Here is a 22,832-nt window from a genome sequence, read left to right as displayed (position 1 = left end):
TTTAAAAGTAAATGACTGGAGGGAGGGGCACCTGGGTGGCTCAGTCCGTTAAGCATCCGACTTCAGCTCAGGTCATGATCTCAAGGTTCATGAGTTTGAGCCCCGGTTCCCTCTCTTTGCTGACAGCTCAGAGCCTGGAGCCTGCTTCGGATTTTGTGTCTCCCTCTCTCTCTCTCTCTGCCCTTCTCCATCTTGCACTCTGTCTCTCTCTCTGTGCCTCTCAAAAACGAATAAATGTTAAAAAAATGTTTTTTAAGTAAATGACTGGGGACAAATACATGAAGTCCCCAAAGAAGGCTGAATACCAGGCAGCAGGGTGTCAGCAAATGTAAGGGTCAGCTTGAACTGAGGAAAGTTGTATAAAACTTGTGAGCCCATTTGACCAAGTTCCCTCTGGCTGTTTGCCAAGCGTACCTGCTCTTGGTTGAGCTGACAACAGACATAGGATGGTTGATGTCATCCTTCACCACCATGATGTTGTTCTGGGGATAGAGCAGAGAAAGCGGGTTGCCAGTCCCTCACACTACACTCCGTGGGTGCCCTCATTCCTCCAGCCCCCAGGCCTCTCAGAGAAGGAACACGCCACAGAGCTATAGCAGCCAGGAGATGAAGGACTCACTTTGTATTTGCGGAGTATTGAGGAGTGATTCATGATCCGGTCTGTGTCAGCTGCGTCCCGGGGCACCACCACAATCCCAAAGTCCCCCACAATCACCTCCATCTGAAAAAACAGAGAAAGCATCCTTTGATGAGACCACGACTCCAGCGCCTACTAAGGAACTCCTTAGCAGGTGGAATGATCTTCCATGTGGAACCGCAAGCTTTAGTCTTCAGCTTGCCTTCTCAACTCTACGAGTCAGCTGCTTCAAGTAACAACCTGTAACGGTGTTCGTGGGACGAGTGGGAACTTCACCTGGCACACAGAAGATGCTAAATAAATACCTCCAGACTGAATGAATAAATGCACTCCTGCATGTCTGGGCAAGACCTCTCCAATTCCTGAGGCTCCTGCTGGGTTCATTATACTGAAGAGTAATAGGAAGGACACATAGTCTGTACGTGGTAGACACCCTCACAGGCCACAGGTCCTGCTGCCCAGCAAGTGCACCCCAGCTCCCAGCCAGACTACTCAGAAGGATGGAATGCTCCCTCGCTCACCCATGTCAAAGCTGCTGGGGGCTTAAGGGTGGTGAAGAGCACGGAAGGGCTTGGAATGCCTGTGTGCCCACAGGCAGTGATAGGAAGATTATTATGGGGTCACTTCTGAGAGATCAGCCTCTGATAAATGCTTGCTGCCATAATGAGAAATGAAACCTTTTCATTAAAAAAAAATGTTTTTTTCTGGTTACAGACACAGTATAAGCTTGGGAAATTCAGGGGGTAAAAATCAGCCACAATCACACAATCCAGATAACTACTTTTAACATAGTGTATTTCTGTCCAGTGTTTCCTTCTTTACAAGTAAGTGTATATATCTACAACTGGATTAAATTGAAAAAATAAATCATTTTCCTATACTTTTCATTTAACATTATATTGTGAGCATTTTTCACATTGTTAAAAATTATTTGAAAACATTAAGTTTGAACAGTCTGTATACTTCATTATGTGCACTATACTATACATGACATTAAACCAATCTGGTATTATAAAATGTGTACAGTTACTTCTGATTTTTTATAAGTATACATAACACTTTGTTGAAGATCTTTATATATAAATCTTTCTCCCCTTCTTAATTGTCTTAGGATAAGAAGTAAAATAATTAGATTAAAGCATAAAAACTGATATATATGAACATATTTATGATGCATGATATAGATGAACATATCTCACAAACATATTTCAAGCTCTTGAGACATATTACCAAGTTGCTTTCTGGAAACTCATGCAAATTTTTATTTTCAAAAAGCCTGAAAGTTACGGCATTTAATAGACTTGGGCCTAGCCCAGGCATATTACTGTTTAGATCTTGCCAGTTAAGGATCCCAGACGGGGAAAGAAGGGAGGGGGAGACAGGTTGCTTTTAAGCAGTGCAGCTCATTGAGTAAGACCTGCTCTGGTGGCAAGGGACCCGGGTCTTCCTCCTAATAAGTGCCACAAAAACAGACATAATGGAGCACTATGGCCACTTCTCTATCAGACAATTTCTGTATAAGCAGAATTCCACTTCTAAGTCTAATTTATCGATTATGGTTGCGTATGCACGTGCACGCCCGTGCACGTGCACACGTGTCCTTGGGTATTTCCATCCACCTTTACCCTACTTCTCCATTGCTTACACCTGGAGCTATAGTCGAGGCTGGAACTCTGATGTTGCTGAGACAAAAAGCTGGTGGAAGGTACCCTGGGAGGGAGACTGTGGAGAGAACTTGGAAGCTACGTATACAGCATCAGAGCCCCCATTGGGTCGGGCCATTTGGAAGATAACACAGCCTTACACAGCATGCTGCATCTCCCGGTAGTGTTCAGATTGGGCGAACTGGCACCACACGTTTGTCCTATAAACCAGAATGTTAGGGAGAGGCCGGGCAAGGAGTTGGAGGTAGACCCAACTACTTGGTAGGTAACCCAAGGCACTGGCTCTCAAATTTGGCTGCAAATTTGAATTACCTGAAGAGCTTTTAACATTGTTGAAGCCCAGCTCACACCCAAGATCAGTTAAGTCAGGATCTCTGGGAATGGGACCCAGGCATCAACAGGTTTTTTTTTTAACTTCTCAGGTGATTCCAATACGCAACCAGCTTGAGGACTGGTGGTCTAAGTTTTGCTTAAAACTCCAGGGAGGGGTGCCTGGGTGGCTCAGTCGGTTAAGCGTCCAACTTCGGCTCAGGTCACGATCTTGCGGTCCGTGGGTTCGAGCCCCGCGGGTTCGAGCCCCGCGGGTTCGAGCCCCGCGTCGGGCTCTGGGCTGATGGCTCAGAACCTGGAGCCTGCTTCCGATTCTGTGTCTTCCTCTCTCTCTCCGCCCCTCCCCCGTTCATGCTCTCTCTCTGTCTCAAAAATAAATAAATGTTAAACAAAAAAATTAAAAAAACAAAAAACTCCGGGGAAGTGGTAGTGTAGAGACAGAGAAAAGAGAAGGGAGAAGAGGAGAGGACAGGAGGGGAAAGAGAGAGGGGAAGGGAGGTGGGGGAGGGGAAGAGGGGAAGAGGGGAATCCATCCAAGTTAGTGTACATGGACCTTCCTCAACTGCCTGGCTATGTAGTTGCTTCAAGATACATGGTGTAATACCTTCAATTTGATTCTGAGAACCTGGTAGTGTTCCATATATGATGCATGAAATAATGGGGCTGTTTGAAGTGAGCATTCTCATTGAAAGCATGAAAACTTTCGTTCGGAGTGGAGTCAGGCCTCACGGGGGATCACCCAATGGGTGACATTAGTGCAGCTGCTGCTTCCCACTCAGGAACTAATGATCTGAGCACTCAATCAGTAACAGTGCCAGGTGGCTCAGTGGGTGGCAGGCAGATGGAGACCTTGCTGCTTGAGATATATTTTTTCCAGAAACAGGTGGCAGGCCTGCCCCCTGGGGATCCCAGACGGGGCAAGGGAGACAGGGTCTACAGGACAAGACACAGCTTAACTACATCCAAGCCTCATATCTGCAGAGGTTTGGGTCAGAGACTGCAGAGCTTTTCTGCAACTTTGGCCAGACCCTAGGGCACTGGGTCTAGAGCATGTTTGTGTGGGTGTGCATTTGGGGGTGGGAGAGGTGTCACACACTAGAGTTGGTGAAGTGTACCCTCAGTCCCATAGGTATCCATCTTGTGCAGGGACTTGGCTGTCCTTCCCATGCCACCCCCAATCCCTGCCTCCCGTCTTCACCTGGCCTCTCTCTCTCCAGGAGACCAGGAGACAAGGAGACCACCCTCTGCCAGTTGCCTCCTACCTCAGCAGCTGCAATTTTGGGTCTCCCTGTGCTGGTTCTTTCTCATATCACGTACCTTGACCCATTGGAGTCCCCCCAGGCCTCAGTCCTTGGACCTTTCTCTCTCTCTTTCTTCCTATCTATACTTACACTCTTAATGATTTCACTCAGTTTCACAGCTTTAAAGACTGAAGGCTCCCATATTAATACCTCCAGCACAGACTTCTCTCCTGACCTTCAAACTCATATATCCAGCAGCTCTTTCAATATGACTATTTAGATGGGGCATCTCAAATCTAAAATGTCCACAGGCCCCTGAACCCTCTGACATCAATCAGTCAATCAATCTTCATATCCCCCAAAATGCATTTCCTATATTTTTTTCATTTCAGGAAATAGAAACTCTCTTCTCCCAACTGCTCAAGCCAAAGCCTTGGCATTTTCCTTGATGGCTGTCTTTCTCTCACATCCCACATTCCATCTAAAAGGTAATAAAATCAGGTGGCTCAGTCAGTTGAGCGTCTGACTTTGGCTCAGGTCATGATCTCGTGGTCCATGAGTTCAAGCCCTGCATCGGGCTCTGTGCTGACAGCTCAGAGACTGGAGCCTCCTATTCTGTGTCTCCCTTTCTCTCTGCCCCCTCCTTGCTCATGCTCTGTCTCTCTCTGTCTCTCAAAAATAAATAAATGTTAAAAAAACCTTTTTTTTTAAAGGTAACCAAATCAATTCCATCTTCAAAACAAATCCAAGAATCTGCTTATTTTTCACCATTTCCATCAAGTATATCCTGGTCCAAGCCTCCTTTGGTAGGTTAAATAATGGCCCCCAAAGATAACCAGGTCCTAATCTCTGGAAGCTGTGCATTTTATCTTATAAAGCAACATATATGCAAATGTGATTAAGCTAAGGATCTTGAAATTATCGTACATAACCTAGGTGAGCTGTCTAATGGCAATAACAAGTGTCCTTACAAGAGGGAGGCAGAGGGAAATTTAACACAGAAGAGAGACGATGCAAAGAGAGAGCAGAAGATTTGAAGATTTTCCACTGTTGGTCTTGAGGATGGAAAGAAGGGGTCATGAGCCAAGGAAGACAACCAATGCAGCTCAAGAAGCCAGAGAAGGCAAGGACAGATTCTCCCCTGGAGCTTCTGGAGGGAATGTGACCTTACCAACAACTTGGGTTTGGCTCAGTGAAACCTCTTCAAACCTCTGGCTTCCAGAAGGGTAAGAACATCAACGTGTGTGGTTTTAAGCCACCAACCTGCAGCAACAGAAAACTAATTCATCCCCATAGCCTCTCACCTGGATTGCTCAGGTCTCCTTGTTTTTCTCTTGCCTTTTTCAGTCTATTCCCAACAGCCAGACTAAAAGTATTAAAATAGATCATGCTGCTCCTTGACTCAAAACTCTTCACTTAAATATCACCTTCTCAATGAGACCACACCATTTCAAGACCATGCTATGTACACAGACCCACATGCAACCCACACCTTCACAGTCCCTACACCTTCCTAGGTTTCACACCCCTCCTTAGCCTGTGTCCATCTAACATCATACACACACACACACACACACACACACACACACACACACACACAGTTGTTGTTGTTTAACCTTATTTTTGTCTCTTTCTCTCCTATAAAGGTAGCCTCCATGAGGGCAGGGAATTTTGTGTGTTTTAGTCATTGCTGTCCCAAGGGAAAAGAACCTGGCACCTCAAACATGCTTAATAAATGCTGTTGAATAAGTAGATTCCTGCAGAGTCTTGTCTGGCAGCCATCTCTGAGGCATTAACTGATAAGGTCTCCCTGTCTCGGGATCCGGCAAGGAGCCCATGCTACTTAATGGGAGTTCTGGAGCCCCAAAGAAGTTATGTGAAAGATAGACTCTCACATCCTATGATAAGTAAGGGTGAGCTTACTTTTGCAGACTCCTAGACTTGATCTGGTTGGTCAGTAGAATCACCTAGGGGAGCTTTAAAACTCACGACAAAAGCAGATGCCCCAGCTCTTACCCCAGGGATTTTGACATAACATGTCTAGGATGGGCTGTAGCCCCTCTCTTCACAAAGCTCCCTAATCCTTCTGATGTGCACCAACCTTTGGGAAATTGTTGCTGTAAATCACATGAGCAGTTGCCTAAACTGCTAGTTCTCTGGCCTGGTTTGGGAGGAGGCCAAAATGAGATATTCATGAGACAAGCACCTCTGAGGATTCCAGCAAAAATGAGGAGGTCACCTGTGCCCTAGGGAGTGGGGGTGGTTGGGGCTGACATCTGACCCCAGGAAACAGAAGTTTGCTCAGGTTCTCCCTGCCCAAGAAGCCTGCAGGAGTGTGCTCAGGCCCCTGGAATGGAGCTGTTATTCCAGCAGGATGTGGCCAAGTCTCCTGTGTGTTCATGAAGAATTCTCTGCAGGTCTTGCCTTGGGGGTGGGGATGTGGGTGAGTAGCCAGGGTAGCAGAGCTGTCTTGGTTGGCAAGTCCCTTTCCCGATGGTGACCAATGTGATCCCATACTGCCACAGCACAGTTAGCAGGATCAGGGTACAATCTCCCCTACCCCCGGCATAGAGTGGCCCTCTCAGTGTAGCTCTGGTCTGTCATGTCTGAGGTGGGGGTCTGTGACATTCATCCTGTTTCAACTTCCTGCTCTTGGGCACAGCTTTTTGATTATATCTTTTCATCCTCTGGTCAAAGGTTCCCCAGGAGAAGCATGGGTGGGGATGGAGAGAGGAAGTGGGAGGAGGCAGACTCTGCTTCCCCAAATGTGGGGAATCTGAAGGAAGGATATGAGACATGTTGAGGCAGGAAGCAACTTGGCCTTGGGAAAGAGAACACTCATGAGGACCCAGGCGGCTGATCTCCTAGAAGGGATGTGAACTTCTCCAGGAGACTGAATTTCACGATCTGCATTGTTGGATTTGGGGAATGCTTCGAGTTGGGGGTGCCCTGTGTTCTTAGCCAAGTACTTTCCTGGGCACCAAGGACAGAGTGTTGAATAAGACAGATAAGGCTTCATCTCCTGGATCAATCACTATCTAGCAGGAGGCATTAAACAGAGGATTAATTATTTCAACTGTATCCCTTGCTATGAAGGACAAGGGCAGGTTACTATTGAGTGGCTAATATCTTCTAGTGGTTAATGTCTAATGGGTAACTGGTAAAAGTTTGGGCCATATCTCATGGTGAACTTAAACTATCTTATGGGCTAACCTCCTCCAATCAACCCGTACTCAGGTGCCCTTTCATTCTTTCATTCAACAAAGTGTGTATATGGTGAACGGGGCACTATCCTGGTGTTGCCAAATAAGACAGGCACGTATAGTGTACTCACACACCTTACCTTCCAGTAGAGAGAGACCATAAACAAAAATGTAAATAAGAAAACATGAGGTGGAATTAAGTACAATATTGAATGTAAAACAAAAATGATCTTCAAGCTGAAACCAAAATGACAAGAAGGGGCCAGACTTAGAGATACCTGGGGCAGGAGCACTCCCAGTTAGCACACAGCCTGCAGCCCTGAGCTGGGAAAAACTATTCAAAAATAAAACAAACAGGTACAACTGAGGCACAGAGAAGTAGGAAAAGCAGACAAGGACCAGAGATCAAAGATGGGATTTCATTCCAATTGCAAACAGAAGCCATTGGAGTGTTTTAAACAGAAGGTTTAACTTCCATTGACAATAGGATCCAATGTACATTGATTTACCCAGGCAAGCCTACCTGGTTAGATCCTCTATAGTATCATTCTGAAATCAGGGTTCAGAATCCTGACCATCTCCCCCAAACAGTGCTCTCTTCTGTAGGTACAGCACATAGGTGACTTGGGCCCACTTGTGTTTCTTCTTCAGATGAGGATGTTCAGGGATGAACATGGGACACTCATGGATTTGAACCCACTCTGGTCTGCTTTAAAGGCTCTTTCTGCCACATTAAACCTCTTCTAGATCCATTTTCTAAGACTTGCATTTTAGCAACTTGAACCTTTTTTGGTTTGAAAATATATTTTCTTATTTTTCCTCCAAGTTTATCATGGGCCATTCTCAATTCATTACTCTACAATGCCCTCTGGAGTATAGAATTTTGTATACTTCCAACTGGGTTGCAAAAGATGCAAGGAAAGATGTCCAGCAGAAGCCACATGGTGGGTTAGGAGCTTCTGAAATATGCCCCACCCATTTCAGTAAAGAATCCTCCACCCTTTGGGAATGCAAGCTGGTGCAGCCACTCTGGAAAACAGTATGGAGGTTCCTCAAAAATCTAAAAATAGAACTATCCTACAATCCAGCAATTGCACTACCAGGCATTTATCCAAGGAATACAGGTGTGCTGTTTCGAAAGGACACATGCACCCCCATGTTTATAGCAGCACTATCAACAGTAGCCAAAGTATGGAAAGAGCCCAAATGTCCACTGATGGATGAATGGATAAAGAAGATGTGGTATATATATACAATGGAGTATTACTCAGGAATCAAAAAGAATGAAATCTTGCCATTTGAAACTACGTGGATGGAACTGGAAGATATTATGCTAAGTGAAATTAGAGAAAGACAAAAATCATATGACTTCACTCAGATGAGGACTTTAAGAGACAAAACAGATGGACATAAGGGAAGAGAAACAAAAATAATATAAAAACAAGGAGAGGGACAAAACAGAAGAGACTCATAAATATGGAGAACAAACTGAGGGTTACTGGAGGGGTGGTGGGAGGGGCGATGGGTTAAATGGGTAAGGGACAGTAAGGAATCTACTCCTGAAATCGTTGTTGCACTATATGCTAACTAATTTGTATGTAAATTAAAATAAATAAATAAATAAATAAATAAATAAATAAATAAGAATCCTCCACCCTTGTTCTGGCCTCTCTTCCTCTCTGGAGGGAAATCAGGGCAGAGGTTAGTATGATCTGAGTTGAGAAAGTGGGAAGGCATTTCCACAATGGTTCTCTTAAGGGCAAATGAATGATCCTTCAGAGGGGTTTCCCAGAGGAAATTATCCCCATCCCCATTTCCAATTTGACTGGGGGTGTGGGAAGGCAAGAGATTCCAGACTCAAGTCAAAAGCTTGAACTCCAAACCAACATTATCTTTCACATGAGAACCAGAATCTCCCATGGTAGGAGCTAAGCCTCCTACCCCGAGCCTGTAAATTCGGCATCGGTTTTTATCAGTGTGGGGGCCTAATTCCCCGGGGTGGAAGTGTCCATCGGGCTTCCTGGCTGGAGCTGGACTGTCTGATAAAAACCATCTGAGCCTGAAAGACCAAATGTTTGTCTTTGCTCTATTAGTCCTGGAGCCCTGGGATTTCTTCTGGAGTGGCTAGTGCCCCAGGCTCTTCCTCTGTTTATTTTCCTTGGTTGTTTTCCCATAGCTGGTGAATGTAGGAAGCAGTTGGCCCATGACTCGTTGGCTGGAAAAATGTAGGGTATAGCCAATCAGAGGCTAGAATGCTGGGTTTCAAGAAGTACAAAAAGAAAGAAAAAGAAAAAACAATTTCCTCATCAACCTACTTCTGGTGCCTACTGTTCCACCTTTAGATTTTCATTCCTTTGGGTCAATTAGTAACCATTGCTCATTAAAAAAAATTTTTTTTAATGTTTTTATTTATTTTTGAGACAGAGAAAGAGCATGAGCAGGGGAGGGGCAGAGAGTGAGGGAGACACAGAATCTGAAGCAGGCACCAGGCTCTGAGTTGTCAGCACAGAGCCCGACACGGGGCTCGAACCACGAACTGTGAGATCATGACCTGAGCCGAAGTCGGACGCTTAACCGACTGAGCCACCCAGGCGCCCCAAATGTTGCTCATTTAAAATGCAAATAACATTCAAAAGCAGCTAATACATTTAATCATTGAACTTAATGATTTTGTCTATTTGCTGAAAAGTCAAAAAGCTTTCTCAAATAAAGACCAAGATAAACCTTCTATTTCAACCAGCCAGAACCATCTCCCCAGAAGCTCTTGTTCCCACCATTAGATCTTTTATAGCCTACTCTCAAACCAAAAAGCCCTTTCTCTTTCCACCCACTTAACACAATCCTGCCCCTCATTCAAAGCCCAGCCCAGGTGCTCCCCTCTTACAGCCTGCCATGAATTATACACACACACACACACACACACACACATATATATGTATGTATGTATATTTATATATATGTACACACACACACACACACACACACACATATATATATATATATATATATATATATATATATATATATAATTCTTCTCATTGTCTGTCTTTTGTGGATTAGGGATCTGATGACTTGTGTGAAGTTGGGCTCTGCTGTTTAACAGCTATGTGGTCTTCAACAAGTCACAATCCATGTGAGCCCTGGCATTCACACCTGTACATGTGAATAGAGATTCCCCTTCACAGGAGTGTGTTAGGGGTTGATTGCACTAATCCATGAAAAACAGTCGAAGTGTTTATGTGCAGCTCCCTCACTAGAAAGTAAAATGCACACAGTGGGGAACTTTGTCTATTTTGTTTTCTCTGCTCATTCGGCCCTAGAACAATGTCTGGCACTTGGTAGGTACCCAATGAATATTTTAAAACCAATAGATGAATAACAACCAACATTTATTGAGTGCTTACGAGGTTCAGGAACTCTTCTAAACTTTTTACAATTTTATTTTATGTAATATAAAAAACTGATATAATGAAAAAGATATTTTTAGACTGCAAGTGCCTTAAGGACAAATAGCATACTTATATTAGTACTGGGCACTCAGTAAGTATTCACTGCAAGATTGATTGAAGGAAAGAGTGCTTAAATTGGAATTAATTTGCCAGACTGCCTTCCATCATAATATGATGGACAAAGAAGCTGACAGCATAAGAGCCCTAGACATAAGGGCATAAGAGCCTTTTATTTGGGGGAAGGGAGTGAGTATAATTTCCTGGTCACAAATTTCCTGGTCACCATCTATCCTTTGGCCTTGACTTCCCACAGATCCTGGTCCATGCTTGGATACCTGCTTTGGTGCTGGTGCCTGGGTGTGGCACAGCAAAGATCAGGTCCCCTAAGAGGAGACGAGCTCTGTAATAAAAACTCAGGGATGGGATGGGCTCAGGGGCTATGGGGCTATGGGGCTATGGAACATGAGTGCTGATCCCCAAGGCTGGCCCAGGAGCCTGGATCTTGAATTCTCTCAGGAACCAAGAATGAAAAAGCCAACTGCCAGGCTGCACAAGCAGTTCTTTTGTATTCCATGGAGAGAAACTTGATGAATATGTATGGAATCTTCTCCCCTGGAATGTAAGGGGAAGGGTGTGTCATTAGTCAGAGGTCAGAATTCACTGTGGGCTAATGGATCTTTGTGCCTAATAGGAAATGCCCAAGGGATGTGTTAGGAGGTGGGGTTGTTCCTTTAGCTGTGTGATTAGATTTCTGGGTGGAGAGCACTGGTTCCGGAATCCCGATTGAAAGAACTAGATGGATTCAGCGGAGAAGAGAATAGAAATTGTGACCCGGCTGGAGGACACCTTGGTAGTCCTGCTGCAGGACAGATCAAATCAGCCTCTTCCCAGCCTGGCTGGGGGCAAAGCTGTTCCACAGACCCCTTTGAGCTTTCTTTACAGCAGGGTGGAGAGTCTCCTTTCTCCCCAGACCTGTCTGAACTAGTGGCTTCTCTCCTGCCTTCAGAATCCTGAGGCGTCTGAAGGATAGGGGAGGCTTGGGTGTGGAACCAGGGCCTATAACCTTCCCAAGGAGCTTGGCTCTCCTCCCCACCTCCTGTTCCCAGTCATGGGCAGATTCAGGGGTTTGGGCTCATGATCACTAAACGGAGGTCTGTGGTCAACAAATATCACTTGGGATACCAGGCAATGAAGAACAACGTGTTCTGATAAGGCTTGAATGAATGAAGGAATGAATGAAGGAATGAAATCTGGGATAGAAGCAGGTCTCACAAACCTCATACCTGGTATTCTCATGGTTAGGAACTGAAAACCCTAAAATAGAGTCCTTCCAGGCAAACTCCAGATGACAGAACTTTCTAGTAGAGTAAGCATGACTCACCCTGTACCCTGTCCTGAAAGTAAGACCTTCCTTTTCTAGACCCTGAGATCCAACCATCCTCAAACAAGGCCAGTGGAGTAATCCACTGAGCTATTAACTAGTTTTGTCCTCCCTACATCCCCCTCTGCCCAACCCAACCCCACTTCTAGCAGAGGACCAGACCCTTTACTGGACCTGGTTCTCTAATTTGCAGAGCAGAAAACAACGTTTTGCAGTCAGTGGCTTTAAACTCACTGAAGAGATTTTGCCAGGTATCCCGAGGAAGAGAGAAAATAGGAAAGATACCTGTAGAATAGAAGAGGTTCTGCTGTTCCCTGCCCACCGTACCCCCACTTCTAGAAAGAAGCTAGAGGTCTGTGGGAGCTACTCCCTCCTCCCTGCTCCCTCCTAGGGGCAAAACTTCAGAAGAAAATGGGGCCTGGTTATCATTGGCAGGTGAGACCCAGCGCTGGACTTCCAGACTCAGCCATGAGCCCTGCAGAACGTTACCACCTTCAAGTGACCACAAAGGTCCAGACAGGGACGATGTTTGCGGGGAACCTGATGAACTAATGTTCATGTTCAGGGTCCACCGAAGCCTTTCAGGTTCTACTAATCATTAACATAATAACTGAGACTAACTTCCCATCAACGCTGTGGGATAGATTTGGACTTGAATTTTAATTTGATTTAAATAAATCAAAGGTGATATTTCTAGCACACCTCTTTTGTGGGTTGAGATTCACACTCGTTATGTAAGAAAACAGCTCCTTGATTTTTTTTTTTTTTTTTTTTTTTGGCCTCTACCTCAGGTGCCATAATTCTAAGGACCCCACAGTTGCTGTGGATTAAATTAGGGGACAGAGGACTTGGCTGAGTGGGGATGGGGAGGTAGAGCCCTAGGTTCCAGAAAGCCTTCTGGAGTGAGCTTTGAGCACCCAAATCCCTGCTTTCTGTGCTGTGGACTGGAATTCTTACCACCCGGCCAGTATAGATATGGGCTCCTGCTGGGCCCCTTGTTGTGCCCTCTGGGAGTAGCCAGGCTGGGGGCTCTGGGTCTTCAGAGTAACCAACCAAGGGGGAGCACAGCTGAATAATGAGGGTCTTGCTCCACTTTCCCTGTCACATTCCCAGTAAATCAACAGCTGTTGGTTCCTCCAATTTTTTGTCTTAACCACCATGTCATTTCAGCACCAGGGCCCAGTGGGAAGAGGAGAGCCCTGGGGCTCCTTCTCTCAGTCTTCAAACGTCGGATCTGATAACTGCAAGAGCAGCCATTTTGGAGAGAAGTCAGAGGACCAGAAATCAGCGATCTAACTGGGAGGAGCAGAGAGGGACCGGCTGTGCCTCCAGGGTCCCAAATGCTGTAAGTTTCAGGCTCCACAAAGCCTGGGTCTGCCCCTGAGAGGGGGCCCTAGAGATTCTCTGCTCATGTAAGCGGCCCTGCAGGCTGCCCCCAGTTACGGAGTGCACCCTCCAGGACTGCCCAGGCCTCCCCAAGGGATGCACTCCCCTGCAGCTATCCGGATGTGTCTAGATTCTTCAAAGAGCTCTGCTGAGATCTTGTACATAACTTGGGCCACATGACTGTCTACTTTCACAGCACCTTGTGAAGTAGAGAGGAAAGTAAAAGTTCATTAAGCCACTTAATCCAGAACTGAATGAAGGTTTAGAATTTCACCTCTGAGAAATGGTCCAGGGGTGGAGATGAAAGGCCCACACAGTGTAATTCACCTCCGGGAAACTCTTCCTGCCCTCCCGTTCCTCCCACAGCACTTCACCTGGAATATCTATGTGTATGTCTATGAGGCTATTTAGGTGAATTCACTTATGAATGTTCGTTGCATGTAGCTGTGTTTCAGGCACTAGGCTAGGCACTTGAGGTACACACTGTCATTTAATTTTTCCTAAATCCTATGAGGTAGGCACTATTATTACACCATTTTAGAGATGGGAAAAACTGGGGCTCAAAATGGATTTTGTCATGAGCTGTGTTGGAATAGAACTGGAATCTTGAGTCTGGTCTTGAATGTTCCCTCTCTCTTTCTCCAGAGATATATATATCTGTATATATATCCTGAAAAAAAAATTTCATAGGTATATGTCTTGCCACCTGACACTTGTGGGTAGGGACTGTACCGCATATTTTTTGAAATGTTAGAATGTGATAGATAGCATTCTATAGATTTACAGATTTAAAAAACACAACCGAGTTGTAACTAAACTTGCTGTGATAATATTTTGCAATATACACATATCTCAAATCATTGCATTGTACATCTTAAACTAATACCATGTTACATATCAATTCTATCTCAATAAAACTGGAAAACACTGATGCCCAGAGAGTTGAGTGCTTGGCATGGGGTCATGCAACAAGTTAATAAAGAAAGCACTGGGTCTGGAATTACTGCCTTGAGAATCCAGCTTGCACAGGGCTCTGGAATTGAGAGGTAGCAATAGATCAGGTTATCCGATGAATGAATTAATGGAAGAGCAAGAATGAATGTATGTATGAAGGGTGAGTAACTTATGAATTAGCTGGTTTATGGCCATCACCATCAGATCTGGCAACAAAAGAGGCTGATTCAGCTCCTAAGTGGTACAAGTTTAACTTCCTGTTTCCCTCTACCCCCGGTCAATTTCCAGGAGGATCCTACTGACCTTTTGCCATTCACGCCTCCCCTTCTGCCCCCTTTTTTCTTGTTGAGGGAATGCTGGCGTGGTATTTACTACCCCTTCAAAAGGAATCAAAGGAAAACAAAAGAGACGATAACCTCAAAGGGGTAAAGGCTTTTTTTAATCCCTTCCTCCCCCACCTACCGCCTCTGCCAGACACCTACGCTGTAAGTACTACTTGGAGAAGGTATTCGATGATTGCTTTCTTCCCAGGGGCTTTACAGGAGCAAGCACCGGGAAGAGTGACTGTAAAAATACAGTCAGAGATAAAGCTTGGGGTAGGTGAGAATTTTGTCCCATAGTGATGTGAATGGATGGTCCTGTAGGGAGCTCAGAGGAGATAGGACAGTCAGGTTTGGGGGTGGGGGAGAAGTGGTAGGGAGGAGGGGAGACCGGAGGCTGAAACCCAGTGCACCCTCCCCACCTTTCCCATGGCAGCTGTGTGTGGTGCTGCCGTAGCATTGCTACTCACATCTGCCTCATTCCAGAGCCCCGGGATGCAGAAGGACTCCAGCAGGTCACTGCCACACAGCAGCAAGATCCTCAGCTCTGAGGAGGGGGAACAAAGTTTGCAAAGGGTAAGTGGAGACTCTCAGCCTTTCCCCTGAGAAATACAGAAGCCACCAATTCCTGGGGCTCCAACACCTGGCTCTTCCAGGCAGAAACCTTGGCCTGCCACTCCCCTGGGGCTCATTTACAGACCACTCTTGTCCCCTGTGGGAGGAACTACCCATTCAAGGAGGGTCTTGGTTTGCCTGGTACTGAAGGGTTTCTGGAGACAGAGGTCTTTTTGTGCTAAACCAGGACGACTGGTCATCCTAACAGAGACGGAACCAGCTATGTGCCTTATCTAAGGTCGAAGGGCCCTTTGGACTCCATATCGAACTCAAGTGTCAACATTGAGTTTGGCTTCTCTGCTGCTGTGCATTATGCAGGTTTGTCTTTCATCACAAACGCCGACATGATGGGGGGTCTGAGGGAACACTGAGTGTACCCATGCAGTGGCTGAATTACAGATGTCCTCTCTTTACAGGGCCACCGTCCTCAGCAAAGGGCTTGAGTGCCCTGCCCTGCCCTGCCCCGGCCCAGGAGCACTTCCTGCTTCTCTGTTGTTCGCCTCCCCTCCTAAAGCCCACTCTGAATTATCCCAGCAAGGCTCATCCACACAGGCAGCAAACTGACTGACTTACTGACACTGAGCAATGGGGAGCAAAGAATCCTGAGATTCTCAGAACCACTGAGGGAGGGAGAGACCTCTGCCAGGGAGTGCCTCGGTGTGGAGTGTTTAGTTTCTAGGCATCCTGGGCCCTCCAACAAGAGGCCACGGCTGTGGGCACCTTGTCCGAAACAGTGAGACAGCCCTGCTCGGAGCCTTCCACAGACCACTGCCTCCCTGGACCTTGACGCTGAGAGATGGCTGGTAGGTCTGCCTGCCTTAGACCCCACAGTCTGCTCGGGGACCTGACAAGGACTTTCAGAAGGTGAACTTTTCCCTACTGCAGGATTCTCCAGATGGAACAAAAAAGGAAGGCTGCTGAGCTGATGACAGTGCCTGTATCTCATTGACCCACCATGCAGCTCGTCCTCAGGAAGCCCTCGGGAGCACTGGGGTCTTAACTCCTAAATATTCCTGCAGCCTCTCCTCTTCTCTTCTCCAAGTCAACCTGTAGCCCAATCATCTGCTTATGTGCAGGGACCTTAATTTATCTTATGTCCCCAGGGCCTGCCAGAATGATTTGCACATGATAGGTGCTCAGGATGTACTGAGTAAGTGAATAATAGACAGGCTGACCACAGAGGCCATGCAGGCAAGCTGCTAAGAGCCTCTGGGCAGACTGATGGCTGTGCTGACAATTATGGCCTTTGTTTTTGCAGCATGGGGGTCCTAGGGAAAGTGTTGTCCCAGCCACTGGTGTCTCCTTCCTTCCATGTTATGCCGTGGGATTTGTGACCCAACTCCCTATCTGTGGAGATGAACCAGCCTTCGTATGGCTGAGAGGAGCAAGACTGGGCTCATTCCTGGGATCCTATTGTTCCCCATCTCCCACCTGGAACCACCAAGTTCCAGCTCAGTCCTCTGTTGGAAGAGAAAGAAGCTGAGACTCTATAACTCTGATTGCCTAAAATTTCAGTTAGGTGGCATTATCTAGAGGAAGTGCTGGCCCTTGGCTTTCTTCATGTCTGTGGTTCACAGTGGGGGGCAGTTTTGTCTCCTGAACTTGGCAATGCCTGGAGACATTTTTGGATGTCAAGACTGGGGAGAGCGGTGTGCTACTGGGATCTGGTGCTCAGAGGGCAGGAATGCCGTCAAACACCCTACAATGCCCATGGCAGCCCCCACCACACAGAATTGTTTGTTTCCAAATGTCAATGGTCCTCAGTTGAGAAGGCCTGCTCTACAGCCACGAAAATGAATCTCTTTTCTATTCCCAAGCCAGGAACTCACTTTTCCACTCGAGTATAATGTTGTTGTTGTGTGTGTGTTTTTTTTTTTTTTTTAAGCCAATGTGCAGACAGTTAAAAAGTGGGGCCTCCACCTGTTCTCGCAGGGCCGGAACAGACGCATTTGTCACAGACCAGAGGCCCTAGCAGAGCTTGGGATCCCACGTATGGCCGCTGGGGGGCAGCAGCGATTTCTCCTGGTTTATTGCGTGAGATGAATGTAAGCGTTTCCGGCCCACAAAGCCTTTGGTCTGGGGCACCCCCAGGAGCAGAACATGGAAATGGAGCCCTACATGCTACCTGAGCTAAGAGAAAGTGGCTTTTTGTTTCTTGTGAGGTGCAAGGGGATTTCAAAAAGGGGACTCGTGAGCCACAGGGCCTCCCGGTACAGCAGTCTGGAGGTAAGGCAGCCTCCTTCCCCTTCCACCTCCTCTCCTCTCCACCTTCCTTCCGCCCCCCAGCTCATCCGCATCCAGGGATCCAGAGCCAGGAGGCAGAATCAGCACTGTCCTGCCACCCTCCCTTCCCAGGAATCCTGGCTATGTGAAGCCCAGGCCCTGGGGCCCTTTCCAGCTCCCTGCACGCTGAGGCAATGGCCGCCTGTATCACACCAGGCCGTGAATCTATCCTGACAGCTGTGGCCACCCAGCTTTTCTTTCTTGGAAAGAAGAGTAAGACGGGGTGAGGCTAGCCCTGCCCCCGACAAGGCTACAGTGAGGTAAGGAACTTGAGGGTGCTGGCCACACCAACACACTGTGCAAACACCCATCAGCGTGGCCTCTGCCGCAGGGGGAGCTCCCAAGAGGTGTGGTCTTAACACACTGGCCCTGGGTGCTGGGAAAGTGAACAAGGTCACGGCTGAAGCTTGCCACCATCAGTTCTTTCTGGAACAAGGAACTAGAGAAACATACATTGAACACAGTTGAAAGTCTAAAGACTGCTCTGAGCTTGGCCGCTCAGGAAGACTTCCCTGGGAAGGTAGTTCCCTGCCAGGTGTGGAAATGCAGGAAGTAGGAGTGCAAGACTTTGCTCTCATCCTTGCCGTCGGGGGTGTTTGGGATTTGTGTGACCTTAAGACAGTGAAGTGCCAGTAAATAAAGGACATTAAAATGCAGAAAATAATTCAGAAGTGAGGAGGTTTGAGTAGCCACTATCTTTGTTGTTAATACAGTTTATTTAATCATTACCTAATATAATCTTTAGTATTGGCTGCATTTAACAACGAGTTGGCCAAAGTCCTGAAACTCTTAGAAATGGTTCTAACAAAACAGTAGGAGTTAACTCAGGTATGCCACTGCTCTGCAGATCAGAGGACGTGACCCCGAGGAGCCCCTGGAAATGATGTCACATCTGCTGGGCCTCCGGGAAGAGAACCTGATGCTCTAGGCACAGTCTTAGGCTCCCGGGGCCATGGCAGGAACACCTGACCTCCAGCCCTAGACACAGGAATACCAGGAAGGGATGGCCTGGAGTATCTTGGCAGCTGGAGTTTAAGATCGAGTGTGTCTGCTGGACACCAGACTGCCCATCATGCTAGAGCCCCAAGCATTCCAGTTGTCACTGGCCCCTCCCTGTCACCTGGTACTGTGACAAAACCAGCTCCATCCTGGCATCTGTCTGTTCTTTCCTCAGCTTCACACACTTGGGTCTCTCACCCACTCTGGAACCTTGGAAAGAATTCAGTTTTCTGGTTCACTCCCCAGGGTTACACAGGACTCGGCTCATTCCCACCGGTGGGTCAGCTCCTTCTCATCCGACAGCTCAGTGGAGCCACCGTCCACCTGCTCTGGCCTTGGGCCCACACACGCCCTCACACAGACAGTGGGTGCCTTAGTGTCCACCCAAGACTGGGGGGAGGTTGTGGAGGTGGCTCTCCGCTCCTTCTCCTCCTTGTCCTCCAAGCTCACAAAATAAGGAAGAAGATAAGGAAGGGCAGGGGAGCTCTTCTGTCTCATGCAACGTCGTGGGCAAAAGAATGATCTCTCTGGCTGGCACTGAAGAGTAAGGTCTACATGTTTTGGATGAGGGAGAGGAGGCTCTGAAGGGAAAATTACCAGCCATTCAGTCCTCCCTCCTGGGAGCTGGCCAGATAGATAACGAAGAGAATGATCAAGCTTGGAACAATCATTCGGAGAGTAGACCCTATTGCAAACAGAACCCCAGGGATTCAAGCCTCTCTCCTCCCCACTCTGCCCCTAATTGAGGCAGGAAGCTCCAAGTGTTTCCGCTTTTCCAGCCACACTTACCAATCTCCTCGTACCGCATCACCGTGCCCAGATTGGCATTCTCGTCTAGGGAGGAAAGAGGGAACAGAGAAGCATTAGGGAACTGACTTAATGCTACCCAACACACGGTCTGCCCAGGGGCCTACTCAGGAGTATGTGGGATGGGATGGAGTAGGTGGGAGTAGGGGGTCATCGCCTCCCTGCATGGGGGTGGTAGGGGAGGGGGCATCTGTGAGTGGAGAGATGTCCAGCCTAATATGGAGAGGGAGCATCTCCTCACGGTCCAGGGTAGGAGTTCACATCTCTGGGACTTTAAGAATTAGACAGCTTCTCTGGGAAGCCAATGACGAACACACACACACTCATGCTGAGAGCCTTCTGTTTCTTTCTGTATTTTAGGGAGGTAGTCCACAAAAGCAATGTCCTCTAAGCCTAGGGAGACCACTTTTAGACTCACAAGGAGGTGACCCTCTCTCCTTGGTGGTTACCTGGTTCAAAGAACAAGCAAAACTGAGCATGTTGAGATTTGTCACGTGACAGATACAGCAAACACCCGTGGAAGACGAGAAAGAGACTTTGACCTGTGCTCTTAAGTGTGCAATGCCTGCATGGGGGTTCACTGGGTGTGCACTAAACAACAGAGGTGCCACCTTGGTCCCCTGTCTCCTTTCCTCCTCTTCCATCTCTCTTAGTTCCTTTTCAAGATGCCAGAAAATGGACATCTCAGAAATGGCAGAAATCAGCCCCAAAGAGTCAAAGGAATGAGGTCTGGACCTTCAGCTCTCTGCAGAGTTGAACTGGGGGACCCTGAAAGAGCCCCACAGACTTCAGATATTCTCATCCCTGCTGAGCCCTTGAGGGAACAGCCAGAAGCAGAAAATTAAGGAAAGAGCGTGTGTGTTCGTAGCCTATCAGCAGGAGCACAGACACTGCCAGAGCTGGGAGGACCTGAGAGAGGACTCTGGGCCCCTGAAAACTCTTCGGCATGTGGCCTCATTCTGTGTGGGAGATGGGAAATGAACACATGACCGCTGAGGTCTCCCAGCAGCCCGAGGGCAGGTGGGTCACGCCCTTGGGGTTCCCCTAACTGCTTGGCACTGCAGGCCTGGGGACATTCCTGTTTACCACTGTTTTCTCTCCATCACTGCTTTATAAATGGTCACCCCAAGGCAGGGCGATGTTTGCTGAATGAATGAAGGGAGGGGACCAAGAAGAGACGGGACCGGGAAAGGTCTTTGCTCCCTTACCCACAAAGGTGAAGCGCTCCACTGGTGGGCGGACACAGCAGATCCGGCTTAGACTTTCTCCCACCTTCCCCAAGATCTTGGCTATAGGAGAGAGCAAGACAGACAGGGACAGAGGGAGAGAACCACTCACAACTTATGCCCAGCATTTGGGCCACTTAAACACCGGGGTTGCACTGGAGGGGGCAGGGGTTGAGCGGTGGGAGGCAGGAGGGTAGAGACAAAGAACAGAAATATGACAGCAAACATTCCTTCTCATTTGCAGTCCAAGGCACAGGCATTTTGAACCACAGACTGGAATCTCTTTTCTGCTCATGTTTATTATTTCATGTTGAAGGTTGGAAAATATAGAAGAGGAAAATATAAGAAGAGGAAGATAAAAAACACCCATAACCCCACCCCTGGAAATAACACCACTGACATGTTGGTATAGTATTTCCTTTCCTCCATTAAAAAAATATATATATATTCTGCAGCTATGTTTGCATAAATTGGATCGTAGTCTCCATTTAAAAGGCATAGAGGCTATTGGCTTTTTTCATTTTTTAATATGAGCCTTGGCCTTCATGCCTTCCCATGAAGATAGACTTTGTAATAATCAGACATCCCACTTTGGCTGAGGGGGATCTGGTTTTGGATGATCTCTCTGGGCTGTAATCCAAAAAATTTTTCTGAGCCCCCACATGAGAGCTAAGTAATTCTGGCTCTTTGTGGACTACCCTGTTTATAACAGACTAATAACATAACAGCTTATGGCCTCTAGGCTTGAAAAGTAATACCAGGATCTGTCTCTTACAATTGGTCTGGTAAAATATATATATATATTTGTATATATTAGAAAAAACAGGGACCGGGGCGCCTGGGTAGCTCAGTCGGTTAAGCAACTGACTTCAGCTCAGGTCATGATCTCGCAGTCCGTGAGTTTGAGCCCCGCGTCAGGCTCTGTGCTGACAGGTCAGAGCCTGGAGCCTGCTTCGGATTCTGTGTCTCCCTCTCTCTCTCCTGCTCATGCTCTGTCTCTCTCTGTCTCGGAAATAAATAAAGACATTAAAAAAAATTTTTTTTTTTTTTTAAAGAAAAAACAGGGACCTTGGAATCAGATAGTCCTGAATATGAATTCTGGCTCTTTTACTTTTTGAGCTGTGTGATCTTCAGCAAACCCCTTACCCTCTCTGAATCTCAGTTTTCTCTTGATAAATGGGAACATAATATCTATATCGCAGAATTACTGCACTAAATGAGAATCTGTGGAAAGCACTGAACATCGTACAGGCCTACAGTAACAGGTGTTGAGTAAATGTTGAAGCCCTTTCTGTCACTGAAAAGTGGTTAAGAGTGTGGGACGCTGAATGCAGATGCCTGGGTTTGACTCCTAGTCCCACTACCTCCTCACTGTGTGACCTTGGGCAAGATCCTCAACCCCCTTGGAAGAGACAGAGAAAAATGCTGCCTTATTGTATCTTTAATTCTCAGTTAAAGGAATTATATTTATATTTAAATGCAGGGGAAAAAATGCACACCACCAACCCTGTCTCTCTCAGTCTCTCTCTCATTGTGACTATTTCTCTCTGATGCTCTATTTTAAGGACCAGGGCATCCGTATCACCTTGTTAAAAATGCAGATTATCGTCTCCCTCCCAGACCTACTAAATCAAATTCTGGGGAAGGGCCTAGCAACTTGGACTTCAACAAGCCCTCCAGGTGATTCTGAAGTTTGAGAACCATGGCCCCACATCCATGTTGCCCTACCTGCAGTGGGCTTGGTGGACACATTGCTGTTCTGGTAAATGGGCTGAGGGGTCTCATTTTGGGGCTGTCCGATCACAGGCGTCATGGAGGGTGTGTTGACATTGGAGAGGATGCAGCCAGTCACCCGCTGGGGAAAGGGAGAAGTGCAAGGTCAGTGTCATTAGCCAAGTTACTTATGAGAAGCATTTCCCAATTATCTCCCAATGCTCATCTGCTCATCTATCATGGGGAGGCCACTCGGAGCTGAGGGAGAGCGCAGTGGTGGCAAGAGCGGGTTCTAGACACGGCCCCACTGCGTGGTTGCACTAGGCTGGCAGGAGGCCGGACAGTTCAGTGCTGCAAAAGCATGCGATGTACTGTTGCACGGACACTGGTTCAGGTTGAGCCCCCTCTGTCACTACGTGACCTTGGATAGTTAACTTCTCTTGAACCTCAGCTCAGGCGTTGAACATGGACAGGCCACATAGCTGCCTTTCCGGGTTGTGGGAGGATTAACACGTGAGCATTTGCAAAGCATTTGCCCGTAGAGGTAGAGTATTTGCCACATGACGGCCGATGTTGTAACCTTCTGTGTAACGTGCATACCTGCCCTCCCTGCCTGCTTCACGG

The 22,832-nt window shown here is 47.2% G+C and overlaps 1 protein-coding gene and 1 long non-coding RNA gene across 4 annotated transcripts in view; one reads left to right on the top strand and one right to left on the bottom strand.

Annotated features, from left to right (window-relative positions):
• NMNAT2 (nicotinamide nucleotide adenylyltransferase 2) overlaps positions 1-22,832 on the bottom strand; it is a 164,420-nt gene that overhangs the window by 5,864 nt on the left and 135,724 nt on the right. For 2 of the 3 annotated variants that reach the window (XM_045049379.1, XM_011290996.4), the window contains 6 exons: positions 22,224-22,350; positions 20,478-20,558; positions 19,252-19,296; positions 15,036-15,112; positions 620-721; positions 415-482 (listed from right to left, as the gene is read on the bottom strand). In XM_045049379.1, the coding sequence (XP_044905314.1) occupies positions 415-482; positions 620-721; positions 15,036-15,112; positions 19,252-19,296; positions 20,478-20,558; positions 22,224-22,350 (500 nt within the window). The remainder of the gene's footprint in view (positions 1-414; positions 483-619; positions 722-15,035; positions 15,113-19,251; positions 19,297-20,477; positions 20,559-22,223; positions 22,351-22,832) is intronic. The other variant, XM_045049380.1, reaches the window with a different exon arrangement.
• On the top strand, positions 15,335-18,127 carry LOC123382929. Its single transcript, XR_006592111.1, has 2 exons — positions 15,335-15,498; positions 15,597-18,127. It is a non-coding gene; the product is annotated as an uncharacterized LOC123382929 (long non-coding RNA).

The sequence above is a fragment of the Felis catus genome, chromosome F1 (assembly GCF_018350175.1).
Source record: "Felis catus isolate Fca126 chromosome F1, F.catus_Fca126_mat1.0, whole genome shotgun sequence".
Taxonomy (NCBI): Eukaryota; Metazoa; Chordata; class Mammalia; order Carnivora; family Felidae; genus Felis; species Felis catus.
Note: the sequence above shows the minus strand (reverse complement) of the source record. Positions and strands in the feature narration are given on the sequence as shown.